The 14,013-nt window shown below is 41.0% G+C and overlaps 1 protein-coding gene across 4 annotated transcripts in view; it reads right to left on the bottom strand.

Moving 5' to 3' along the window:
* The window catches only part of epha7 (eph receptor A7), an 81,017-nt gene that overhangs the window by 39,996 nt on the left and 27,008 nt on the right, over positions 1-14,013 (bottom strand). For all 4 annotated transcript variants that reach the window (XM_068342022.1, XM_068342025.1, XM_068342023.1 and 1 more), the window contains exon 5: positions 11,717-12,052. In XM_068342022.1, the coding sequence (XP_068198123.1) occupies positions 11,717-12,052 (336 nt within the window). The remainder of the gene's footprint in view (positions 1-11,716; positions 12,053-14,013) is intronic.

Below are 14,013 nucleotides of genomic sequence, written 5' to 3'. Positions count from 1 at the left end.
AGTGGCAGTCACTAGAAGACATTAATAAACGTCCAACAAAGCTGAGATGGAATATATTAGAGTTCCATTTTTGTCGACAGTGACATCTCTCATCAACCACCCTCAGGTCTGTAATTTCACTGAGTGAACACTCGTGATCTGTCACCCTAAGGTGGTGACAGGGAGTGGGCTCAGGTGGCCCCATCTGCTCATGTACTGTTACATGTACATGTGAAACCCACTCTTACACGGGAACATGTGTGTGTGTGTGTGTGTGTGTGTGTGTGTGTGTGTGTGTGTGTGTGTGTGTGTGTGTGTGTGTGTGTGTGTGTGTGTGTGTGTGTGTGTGTGTGTGTGTGTGTGTGTGTGTGTGCTGGGTTGGTATTAACACAGCTATAGCTTGTTCTCCATTCATTCCAGAGGAAATTTATGGGAGTAATGCTCATATTATTACTGGATTTTAAAAAAGCACACTAAAAAAATCTACTTCATGGATTTTCATGAAGGTTGATGGAATTGAAATGTGGCATAAAATAATTTAAAGAATAAGAATTTACTTTCTTGGCTTGATTGGGATAAAGAAGCACTTTTAACGGCATTTTTAACAGTCATTACTAAATCTCCAGGGATCATAAAGACAAGAGATGCATCTTTCCAAAATGATGATATGTAGAATATATCCTCAGGGATAGACCATTTGTGTATTTCTAAAAGAAACCAAATCTATCATTCTCTGAACTGGTGGGAACTTGGGTGTATTTTTTTAGTAATGGTGTATAGTATACACACTATGAATTTGATCATTCATCCATCATCCATCCAACCACACAGACGTGAGGAGATTGTACAAATTCCACTCAGAAAAGTCTTCCCGTGAATTTAAATGCAGGACCTTCCGAAGCTCCACTGAACCAAACCCGATTCCTCATGAGCTGAAAGCTTTGCTCTCATCTTCTTCTGGTGTGAAGTCATTGGTTTCCCTGAAAAGCTATGAGTTTAAAGTAGTTTCCATCACTAACTACAGACCTAACTCCATCCACTACAATCACACTTTATATGCTCTATGTCACATCCTTAATGACGTGTTTCTTATGCTTCTTTGTAAAAGACAAATTTGGTGACAGGGATCAGAACAACCTTTTCAACTCTAATAATCCCACATGCAGATTATTCCATCCATTCCATTCTTCCTGCTGTGTGAGGTGAACGTTCACCTTTACCCCCTCAGACTGGCAGGCTGAATACAGGGCCAGCCTGTCTCCAACATGCAAACATGCAGCGGTGTCTAGTCAAACACATCCGTGTGTGTTGTAGCCGCTTTGTGCCTGCAGAGAATTCTTTACTTGTTTACAGAAGGCTTTATGATATCGTTAAAATACACACACACACACACGCACATTTAATATCCCCAAAACCCTGATAAGTGCTACGGTGCTCTGGGAATCTTGCTTAGGGGCCAACTTGTGCAGAAAATGAGTTGTCAAACGTCTGGGCTGGTAAATGAGAGCGACTGACGTGTGTGAGAGAGGACGAGGTGAGGGTCTGGCTGAAAAGACAGGTTTGTGTGTGGAAGCAAACAGCAGATTGACTGTCAGGAAAAGCATCGCCTCCATCTCTTTCTGCTGCTCGCAGAGGTCTGAATAATTAAAACCCTGTCTGTGTCTGCTGCCTATAGGACGAGGTTGAATACGAAGCAGCGTTCTCTTTTCAACTTCCACATATTCCCAGCTGAGCGAAACACATCAGAATGTCGCAACTTTTCACACAGTTTTCAGAATGGAATAACATCGCAGTCTGCAAATGTCCCAAATTAAAAAATGCTGAATCGGAACACAAATAAACCAGCATGGAAAAGAAAAAGTTTTTTTTTTTTTAAAAAACAACAAAAAATAACCCCCAAAAAATAAGGCAGTAGCAAAAACAACAACAACACAAAAGACAGAGAGGCAGAAAAAAATAAAAAATCTTTTTTATATATATGTAACATGCGCACTTAGTTCCTCACGGTTAATGCGTTCCAGGAACCACACGCAAATAATGAATTCCGCGATATAGTGACAAACTATTTATCTTATTATTTACGGTAATTTAAACATTTCTGAACCCCCCCACACCGATTAAACTACCTTCTATCTGTATTACCTTTAAAACACTCTGATAGACTGTTTAAAGCAATTTTGTGTCTCACGGAAGTCTGAGACTCAAGGAACGTGGCGCACTTCCTGATGCCATCAGCCAATAGAACGCGAGTAGGATATCACATGACTGCCTACCAAAAATCAGCGATGAGGTGAAGTTGTGAGTGTTGATGCGCGAGGGCGAACCGTATAAATATATATATATATATATATATATATATATATATATATATATATATATGCATTCCCGAACGCAAATTCTCATAGCTGCTGTGCCATTGGATATCACATAGTATCTTACTGGTATCCAATTGGCTCAGAGGGACCTCTGTGTGGAGCTATAGGTTTCTATGCAGCGTCCTCGTCATTCGTACCTCGACCCATGAGCTGTTCTGATAGTTTTACGTAAATATATTAACTTTTAGAGTATTCACTATGGACCCCAAGAAAGTGACGGAGAAAAGAGGAAAAGAAAAGACGAAGAAAAGAGTTTTTTTGTCTGTACAAACAAAGGGAGAGATGATAGAAAAGCATGAAAAAGGGATGCGTTTGGTTGATCTCACCAAAGAATATGGCCGTAATGCATCTACAATCACCACGTTATTAAAACAAAAGGAAGTTTAAGGAGTTTAAGGCATCGCGTGGGTGGATGGAGAAGTTCAGAAGGAGGACTGGAATTCACTCTGTTGTTCATGGTGGGGCAAGAGGGCATGAACCAAAGAGGGCAAAAAACAATGAGGACAGCAGTTAAAAGGTTAATGACCGTCATTTTTATTCTTTACTCTATTCTTTGTTTTTTACGTTATGCACAACTCTCATTTATTATGTAATAATCTAATCGTAACATGTATTTGTTACATGTTTTGATGCATTTTTATGCTTCATAAAACATTTATGTCAGAGTTTTGGGGGGCTTGGAACGGATTAGTGCATTTGCATGGAAAACGCGTCTCTACTTGCGAAATTTTGTACTTACAAAATTTCTTCCGGAACCACTGTGTGTGTGTGTGTGTGTGTGTGTGTGTGTGTGTGTGTGTGTGTGCGCACACACACACACATTTTTTTTTTTTCCCTGCTTCTCTTTCTTTTGTAGTTTTTTTAGGTTTTGTTATGTTTAGATATGTTTTGTTGAATATTTGGCCTCACTAAAAAGTGTGTAGCATTTGGTTGTTTTCTGTCAATGTGTGACTAAAACTTCCACCTTCAGCCCTGAATTTATATTAGACTCTTAATAGTTCTATACGTTCCTTATTCACAACAAATCTTTCTTGATCATGCAACCAGGCCTACAGTGTGTTAAACCTGCAGCCGGCTGGTTGGGGTCTATTCTTGGCTACAGCCCTGCTTGGATGTGTCTGACTGTGTTCTTTGGGAGGCAGTGAAACAGCCCGTTGCTCTGACAGGCTTCCTGCACCAGGAGAAAAGGACCGTCCAACGGCAGCAACCGAGACCGAGTGAAGGGGAAACACACAACGCTTCTACCAGGGAGGGCTCATTCAAGCACAGCGGATTCATGGGGGGGATTTAGGGAGCTCGTCTGCCAGCAATAAAAGGCTGAAACAGGATACTTGGTGAGATTAATTACCTAGATAGGCCACGATAATGCCATTTAAATGGGAAAGTAATTAAAGTGCACCTTCCATGAAAATTATTCATTGCTGACGGATTGGGTGACAGACAAATCAGGAGGCATTTACAGAAAAGCTACAGGTTAAGTGCTGCGAGCTGCTGCTCTGAGACCACCACCGTTTTATTGCAGCTGTTGGATCTTACTGCTTTGCCCAGCTCTCATCAAATTACCCCAAGCATGTGCAGTAGGAGGGTGGTGAAAAGAATGGGCTCCCAGGTAACGTAAAACCAGGGACAAACGCTACAAAGGAGGATCCGCTTTAACTAGAAAATTACACTGGCTGGTGCTGGTCAGCGGGGAACGCTCACAATCAATCAATGCTTCTGTTTAAGGCAGATTTGGAACACAAAGAGGGATTAATCAACGCCTTCATTGATCCCAAAGCGTTACTTTCACAAATTCATGGAACAATATCCATTTGGAGAGGATAAAGTTGCTATATAATTTCCTAGTTTGGACATAAAGCAACAATTTGTGTTAATTTTTGCAAAAATGAGTAAATGATGATGAAATCATGCAACAAAATACTGAACTACTCTCCTAAAAGACAGAGAGAGAAGACAAATATGAGAACATTTGCTTCTCACGCATTCCGAGGGCAGAGAGGATGTTCAGATGAAAGAACAAATAGTTAGCTTACATTCTTCTGCGTCCCAGCGCTTTTTTTTTTTTTGCTTCATTGAGATATTACACAAAGAAGAATGGCCGGTTGTTCTCTGAATGTTTCAGTAGATTTGTACTTGGAGGGGCCATAACATCATTCCACATTCACACAAGGCTGCACAAAGCACAGAGCAGTTAAAGATTAACACGGTTTGTTCAAATTCCTCATGCTGAAAGTGAGCAGTGTGGATGTTGTTGGCATTCAGAGATTAATCTGAGGCTCCTTCAATATGATATTCATGGAAATGTGGGGAGAAATGTCTGAAGGCGTGCATGAGTAACTCACAGGAAAGATAATAATAAAGGTCTCAGCATGCGAGGTGGGTGTGGCTGGAGTGTATCCCGCCTTGATTTGGAAAGGGGGCGTGAAGGGAGATCAAGTAAAACCTGGGTATTAAGTTGCTCCTTAAGGCATCGGTGGCAAACACATTTTAACCCCCTGGGATCTTGAACACGTGTTTTCAGCGGCGCCTCAAACCTCTTGACTATTTAAAGAGCTGCATAAACGCTCGCAGCTCTGGAAGACGAGGGCATGTAAATGATATCATTATTCCAGCACAGGACGAGCCGTGCTCCAAAGCAGTTTGTGACCGAGATGAGGCAGAGCGCCGCATCATCACGCCGCATCGCCCTGCAACAGCTGGAAACCTTCACATCACTGTCTTCATCCAGTGTTTCATCTGTGAGGGATGCTGTCCAATCATCTGGATTTGTAAATGTGTGGATTCAACATCAATAGCTGCCCATCGGCAACCAGCAGTATTTTCACAGAAAAAAATAGATTAAGCAGACGCCCAACAGAGAACGCAGCTCCACCAAGGCCCAACAGTCTCCTTCAATTATATCAAGCTTTAATGAAAATCTAACTCAGTTCTGTTAGCCCAGGTCACAGAGGGGACCCCCTGTGAACACATGGACCCTAATTCTGGGATGCAAACACACTCCAACATACCAACCCTGACATCTGTGTAACAACAACAACAACAACAACAACAACAACAATAATAATAATAATAATAATAACAATAATAACGATAATACAATTAATAATAATAATAATAATAATAATAATAAGACTTAATAAAAATAATAATAATATTGTCCATGCATTACTACATGGATGAACAGAAGCTCAAAATAATAAAAAATATGAAAAAAATGTTTTTTCACTTGTCAGTCACAGCTGTTTAATGGTTAATTCTACAGTCCAGCCCTAATGCTGTTTGTGAGATGATGAGGGGGGTTGTGAACGAAATATCGTGGGAGCTCTTAATGTAATTGTCCCTCTATAATTACAAAATAAGTTCCATACTGAACCCCTTGATTCATATGATTTTAAAAACCATATTTTATTTTTGAATTGCTTCACGTAATTATGGCCTTTATATGATCAAATGTTCAGAAATACAGTAACAGCCATGACATTCTCAGCATTCTGAAGTATTTCTAGTCAAACTCACCACCATTAAATAATGCATCAGCCCAAGTTACACCCCCAGATTTCTGCTGTGACTCACCCCGGGAGCCGGTGAACACTTCAGAGCCCAGCTCATCTATTGTAAAGCTGCTGGTGGAGCGGAGCTGGCTTTGTGCTGTAGGCTAATACAAGCAGTCAACACTAAAATCAATTCCTAAAGGCGCTTCCTTTCACTCATTACGCTGTTTACACCTCTTTAAATCACAACTTCACTCCATACCAATGGTCTCAAGATGAATGTGCACACACACACACACACACACACACACACACACACACACACACACACACACACACACACACACACACACACAGGTAGCGCTGTATTTTCATAACTAATTTCCAGTCCTATTTCTGTGCCCTTTTTCTCCTCGTGGTGTTTCCAGAGCAGGGATGTGAACATCCTCTTGAATAAATATTAATGGATATTCTGCAAGCAGTGCCCGCTCATGAGTGCGCTGGAAGAACAAAAGGCCTTGTTTACAAGTGTGCTTGAGGAAAGCCGAGGCGCAGAGGGCCTCAGAGGGCAGCTCCGTGGCGCTGTTGACTCACAATGGAGTGCTGATTGAAACGCGCTCTTAACTTCCACCGTACGCTGAAGATGACAAAGATCCTCAAGTTGATGGATTTCTATTCAGCTGCTGCATAGGAAGAAGTTAAGGAATCAAAGTGAGGAACCTGCAGCCTCCACTTTGACTCGCTTCAGACAGAGCTTCGGGGTAATTAGGTTTCTGGGAACAATGGGAACTCTGCAGCTCCAGCCTGACTCCAGACATTTGCTTGGGTGTAATTAGTGGAGTTGTGAATTCCTCATCAGATGGATTACCATCTGCATCCACATTCTGCATGTTCACACTGCCAGTCAGTCCCCAGGTAGCAGCCTACGTTCATCGTGATTATCATGCAGGAGGTGGAGATGAGGAGGGATGGATGAGAGAGAGCTCCTCTCTTCCTGAGGTTCATCCAGTGCTGAGAGGCTCTAAAATCTCAACACACAAGGTTAATCAATTTTAAATGATGAGCCATAAAAGCTTTAATAATGCAGTCCTCCTCTAATGAGTGGTCTGGCATCCGTGCTCGGAAAGTGTCAATTGTTTTGGGAAGCTGCAGTGTACCAATTACTAAACTCTAAAGCATCCCTAACGGACCGGGAAAAGCCGGACACAGCAAGAGTCCGACGAGCAACAGGGTGAATTACACCAACCATCATGACCATAGATCAAATTCTATTGTCCAGCACTTCAATGAAAATATGGACTACAGTATAGTCTTACCTCTTTTATTAGATTTCATAAATTCAGAGAGCAGCACCACTCAATCGTGTAGTGATGATGGTTTACAGCAGCGTTCCCCAAACGTTTTGTCCTCCACAGACCAGTTTAACGTCACACAATAATTTCACAGACTGGCCTTTAAGGTGTGTTGGATAAATACAAGAAAATAAAATGATATCATCAGTAAAAAAAATTTTTTTTTCTTCTAAATATACTAATTAGTGTGAATCAAATGAGTATCAACTTTATTTGCAGCGTCCTCGTAACATCGTGCCAACGCTTGGTTTTGCTTAGGAGTTTTAATGTAGCGGTAATGTCTTCTGTGTTAGTGGCCGGAGCGGCCCCTTTAAGAAGATAGTCATGTGACCGAGGCCGGAGCGGCCCCTTTAAGAAGACAGTCATGTGACTGAGGCAAGCATCTCCACAAGCGTCATAGTGTCTCATAGACAGACGAGGAGGAGAGAATCCGCTCATTTAGAACCCACTCATTAATCCACTCATTTACTCATATTGATCATAGATCAAAGCTAGTGCATCATTTTGATCTATGGTCAAAGCTATGCACTAGCTTTGATCTATGGTCTTACTCACACTGGCCTCCCTCCTCTTTCTAACTTATCCGGTTCCGGAGAGTACAAAAGTTGAAATTTGACCTTGACCTAGTTTTCTCAAGGTCGAGGTCATCATGTCATTTCCATCCCCTTTGCTGCCTGAGTGATGTGCTTTTTGTTTCATCTTTCTATCTGCAACGGTTGTGAAGATATTTGGTGGACGAACAAAAAAACACTGTCGATGACATCACTGCTTCGAAGCGGGATGTAAAAAATACAAAATCTGAAAGAGAACTTTAAGAAACCTAAATCATTGATCAACCATCATGGTCTGTTACTCAGATTACAGGATTCTAGGACTTTAAATGATTGTTTTTTTTCTTCAAAATAATAAAGATGACATCATCTTGTCCAAGCAGGCCAGTCTCTTTCACAGCAGCTAATGGCTAAATATTCAACCAGGTTAGCTGAGTAATTGTCTCTTGTCAACATGTCACATATAATTATGCGTGACTGGAGTTAATAGTGTTTTCTGTCTTTTTCCTGCAGGTCGTCCTCTGCTCACCATCCTCGTGTCCTTGGCTTGTCACCCCCTCGGCACATTCCAGCGCGTGTCTCTGTCACCAATCCAGCCCGGCTAAATACATCATCTTGACTTCACCTCCTGCACACATCCATTCAGCCCACTGCCTCCTTCTTTCCGTCTGTCTCACAAACATTTAATAGACTAATAGAAGCTGTTTTAGGTGCAAAACACAGCCTCCAGAGACGTACGTTTTTAACCTTCGTCTGTTGTTAGGGTCGCCACCGACCCGTTCTTGATTTTAAATTCCTAAAACTACCACAAAAATGCGTTTATTGCATCAAGGCTTTTTGACTTTGTCAGGTACCTCTATTACAACAAAATAATATCCCAAATTTTTTTTTCACTAAATTATAAAATGCTCTGGTTGAAATTGTTACCTTTGTGGTGCTAGGGTCGGTTTCGACCCTGTTATAAAATAAGCTTATAAAGCAATAATTAGAGCAAAAACTGATAGCATAAGTGCACTGTCAGACAGCCAGCTCCTCTCCTAGTCGTGTGAGCTTTAGTGGAATCTCATTTTGGATTTTTGTTTTCCAGTTTACCTGCACAGAAACAAAAACAAATGAAGTCGGGCATGTCACATGTCTGTGTAGGTTCTCAGTCATACAGGTCATTGTTATCCAAAAGCTGTTGAAGTCAATCCACTCGACGTCAAGAAAGTTCTTGAAGACGTTTTGTATCTCATACAATAGACTTCTTCAGTTCAGAGGGCGGCTGATCACGTCCCAGCTTATTAACCCTGTGGGGTGTGGTCAGTGCTATTCACATTCCAACGACTGTCATTGAAACCCGTCTGGCTCCTCAACGATTGTTGGTGGGGGTGTCAAAGGGGGTCGTTGAAATGTGTTTCATCTTTGTATGCTAATGAGGGTTGTCTGATGTCTCATACTGTCCAAAAAAAAGAAGGAATGTGACGCTGATGTCTACTCTTCACAAAGATGCAGCTGTGTCATCAGGAAGTGACAAAAAGCCCACAATTATCTTTGACTACAACAAGAATAAAGGTGGAGTGGACAACCTAGACAAGCTGACTGCCACCTACACTTGCCAGCGAATGACCAGGAGATGGCCAATGGTTGTATTTTACGACATGCTTGATGTGTCTGCATATAATGCATTTGTGTTGTGGACCCACATCCACCCAGGGTGGAACTCAACCAAAAAAGCCAAGCGGAGATTGTTTCTTGAGGAGCTCAGAAATTCACTCGTGAAGCCACACATTGAGCAAAGGCAGCGGGTTCCCCGAGACCCAGATGCTGCAGCCTTGGTCAGACAGCTGCAGAGCTCACCTACCACTCTGTCCACAACATCAGCAACACAAAGAGCATCCTCGCCGGCATCCTACTCAGCCAGCCCTGCCTCAACACCAATCGCACCAGCCACAGCCAGAACCCAATTCAGGCCACCTGATTCTAAAAGAAAGAGGTGTCAGGTCTGCCCAAGCAGGAAGGACAGAAAGACAAACGAACTGTGCTTCAAGTGCAAGAAATATACCAGCAAAGAACACGCAAATAGTGTCACTTTTTGCCACACATGCATCTAAACATACATACACACACACATACATATGAATGTTCTTGCATACAGAGACTTTTACTCTGATTTAGTTTTTTATTAGTTTTCGAATTTGGAATTTTGCAACATATGCTTGATTGGTTGTTTGACCTTGCAAATCTATATTTTGAGTTATTACTTGTTCTGCTTTTCATTTTGTGTATATAGTAAAGTTCTATTGCTGAAAAAAAAACTTTTTTTTTCATTTCCTCGAAGTAAATATATATGGGTCGAAATTGACCCGTAACACCATAGATGTTAGTAGAGTTAATAATATTAAAATGAAAAAATAAATGAAAAAAATTTATTCAAGACATGTGTTATAATACCCCTCAGTAATACTCAGGTAACACAACAACCTATTTTTTTATTTACATGATTCTCTTGAGGCTCATTTTACCAGTTTTTAAAATTGAAATCGAGGGCTATACTGAAAAAAAAAGGCCCAGAGGCCCACACCAAAAATATTAAAACTAATATTTTCATGGATAAGGAAGCCTAACAATGTAACCAAGAGATGAGAAACAATTTGGATGATAGATGATTGCTTTTAGTGTATTTTAGAGATGATTTAAAACGCGGGTCGAAACCGACCCGTTAACATCGGAAATGGTAACAGAAAGCTAACACCAGACGAAGGTTAAAGAGAACAGTGACAGTTGAGCAGCTCTACTAAAACATCAGCACATGATGACATGTACACGACTGACTGAAACCATATGAAGATGTTCTAGAGGCATTCTAGGTGCTTTTTTGCCCAGAAACATGGGTTGTACTATTGGTCCAGTTACAGCTCTAGTGCTCTGCTTGCAATTTTAAATCAGCACAGTCAGAACATTATTTTGGGCCAACTGTGTTTCATGGATGCTCGAGCATGAAAGAGGAATCCTGTTGGATTGATCCATAGAAATAATTAATTCTTAAAAAAAAGGAAAAAAAAGCGTTGGAGTTTGTCACCAGAAAATACAAAATACAGCATTTTAATTACTGTGGATTCCCTGGAGACTAAGTTGCAAACAGTTCTGGCTCTTTAGGTACCACTGGGAGTTTGCCTCATTCCTAAGCTAATAATGTTTGCCATTGTAGTGTTGCCACACGCGTTGAGTAATATGCAAGCTGGATATATTATGGATCAGACCAGACTATGACCATTCATGCTAACGGGTCATCACTACTGCAGTTTGCAGAGGTCTGAAGAAGTCAACGGCCACGTTCCCAATGCATAATGCTCTCTCAGACGGAACTAATGGTGTACCGTGATCACGCTGGAGTGAGGAACACATTTTTATTCACCTTCAGCTCCAAAGACGTTTTTCACTGTTTTAGAAAATGCATTCCTTGCATTTTAAGAGGCAGAGAAACGGAGCATTCCACGTGTGAAGTCAAGTACGGAATTTTCCGGACTATAAGGCGCACCTTCAATGAATGGCCTATTTTTAAAAAAATTCCGTATAAAATGCAGACTGGATTATAAGGTGCATTTTTGTTTTTTTTGAGAAAATTACAAGCTTTTAGGTGCGCCTTATAGTGCAGAAAATACTGTAACCTACTGCACCTTGTATATTTACTCCATTATAAAATAGAAATGATGATGTTTTTAGTGATGTAACTTAAATCTATATCTTGGATTCAACTCAGAATATTCGCCATCACAACATAATAGCTGAACCAACAGCTACACTGCTAACAGACTGACTTCAGCTCTATGCTCTGCACACAAACATAGACGGCTACTGATCTGACTATTCAGGAAACTGTTGATGACTTTATAAAGTTTGCAAAAAAAAAATCCAAAACATTTGTAGGATAGAGCCGTTCACCCCGCTGAAGGGTTACCAGTAAACTTAACGGAATGAGTCCTTACCTGCTTGACCAGTAGCAATGCTCACGGCTGCAAACAGCCTCTGTGTGCGGCTCAGGTCCGACACCCCGTTCACAGCCTCCACCTCAAAAGTGTAGTTGGCGTGAGCGAGCAGGTCCATGACGGTCACGTAAGTGTCCACTAATCCCGACTGCATGGGGGAGTATCCCACGTTCAGCCCACACGGAACACACTCCTCAGGCTCCCAGCTGCACCGCCGGCAGATGACCCTGTAGGTGACGTCGTTGCGGCCGCCCGTGTCCGCCGGCGGGCTCCACTCCAAGCTGACGGTGGTCTGGTTGATGTTGTACACCAGGTTCTGCGGTGCTGAGGGAGGTCCTGTCAGAGGTGGACACGGAGGAAGCCAGCATTAAATAAGGGAAGCGACAGCCAAGAGGGTGCACTGACTGGATCTGTGCCTTCACTGTTCTCTAGAAAAACCAGTATAGGACACGCCAGCTCCAGCCCTGGAGCCAAACACTCCCACTCACATATAATAAGGCTCAGATCATAAAAAAAAATAAAATAGTGCAGGTACACTGAAAGGAAGTCAGCTCTGGCAGGCACCAAGGTCAGTGTTAGGAGGCTAAAGGAGTGGAGACGTTTTCAAAGTGAGAATAACCTCATAACCACTGCAGCTTTATGTCACTGTGTTTATGAAGTCTCATTACAGAGCAGCACATCTAACCATTCAGCCTCCGTCATCATCATTTACACCTGACGATTAAAATTAATTTAAAACTCTAAAGGCTTTATCAGTCTAAAGTACCATTTACGTTTTCTGATTATCACATTCATAAACATTTAAGGACTCCCCAACATAAACGTGATGAGTTAACTACGCGACTTTTGATTGGCTCATAAATGTTAGCTATAAAACTGTCTTCAAGCTGATTTACTGTAAGGAACATACAAGCAGCGATAAAAAAAAAATCACGCAGTTGTTTAAATGTTTGAACTCTTAGCTGAATTCAGCGTTTCGTCATGTGATCCATTTAAAATGGAAAGATAAGCTTTAACTGATAAATGAATTAATTAAGTAAATAATAATAATATAATTATAATTATTATAATCAGGCAGAACAAAAATATAAAGATATAATCCCAGCAGCATTAAAAAAGGAGCAAAATGAAGAAAACTCTCAGGCTTGGAACCATCAGGTGCTAATGGGTACAAATAATTTAATTTATTTCAATATATTATTTAATATATATTAATTTATTCAATATATTCTATATATTAATTTAATATAATAATATAATGATCTATTTTAATTGAATCTAATTTAATATAATATAATTTAATTTAATTTTGTATATTTATTTAATCTAATAATTTATTTCAGGAATTTATTTCAGGAAACTATGCAGAAATGCTACCTGCTATGTTTTTAAGGCAGACACCTGGTACTTTTTTACAAGGTTGCTTTGCATGCGAACCTAACCGATGATTCATCCTGACATCTTTTTATGTAATGACTGTGAACATTTTCAAATCTGCAGCTGCTGTAGAGAAGAATGAGACCTGTTGGAGGGTGAGATGAAAAAGGGTTAGCGGGGAACAGGAACGCGCAGACAGCTACTCTACATGTTTTCTCATCTGCCAAACATAAACCTGCTGGAGTCGGTGGCTTTGTGGGGTTTGTGGAGGTTTATATCATGTAGACAGCAGGACTCTTAATGTCACTTTAAGTTAACATCTTTCCAAAAAAAACCCCTCAAAGACTAAGACTAACCCGCACTATTTATGAAGAAGATTTCAACTGGGATTATGGCCAGCCTTAAACTGCCATATATAATCTAACCTGATGCACAATAACAACTAGCCTCATGTCATCAAAGGTGCACAAGACCACAGTCCATTTGCCAGTAAACGTTCACGTAATGGTGAAGAGATTAGCTCATCTCGTAAAACAATGAATAACAAATTGCTGCTTTCATCTTTCAGATTCCAGGCTGTTGGCTTTTATGGGCCAGATGTTGGTATAAATAAACCACCCCCCCCCCCCACGGTGCCGTAAAGATTATATGACTTGTATTCTTTGTTTATGGATGTTTTAAGAACGTCTTCGTGTTCTCTGGGAGATCTAAACTGTAATGTTCCGTCAAGAATTATTCTTTGAGGTAATCACGGAGAGGACCTCTCAGCTCCATAAATTAGTCTCATTTACCAACAAAACAGGTCATGCAAATGCATGAAGCCCCCCCCCCCCCCCCCCCCCCCCGACTGCAATCAATATATTGAAGCGCGCTATTAAATGCACTTGGTTGTTTGTCCCATTCCACCTATTAGACCCAAG

The sequence above is a fragment of the Antennarius striatus genome, chromosome 19, assembly GCF_040054535.1.
Source record: "Antennarius striatus isolate MH-2024 chromosome 19, ASM4005453v1, whole genome shotgun sequence".
Lineage (NCBI taxonomy): Eukaryota > Metazoa > Chordata > Actinopteri > Lophiiformes > Antennariidae > Antennarius > Antennarius striatus.
Note: the sequence above shows the minus strand (reverse complement) of the source record. Positions and strands in the feature narration are given on the sequence as shown.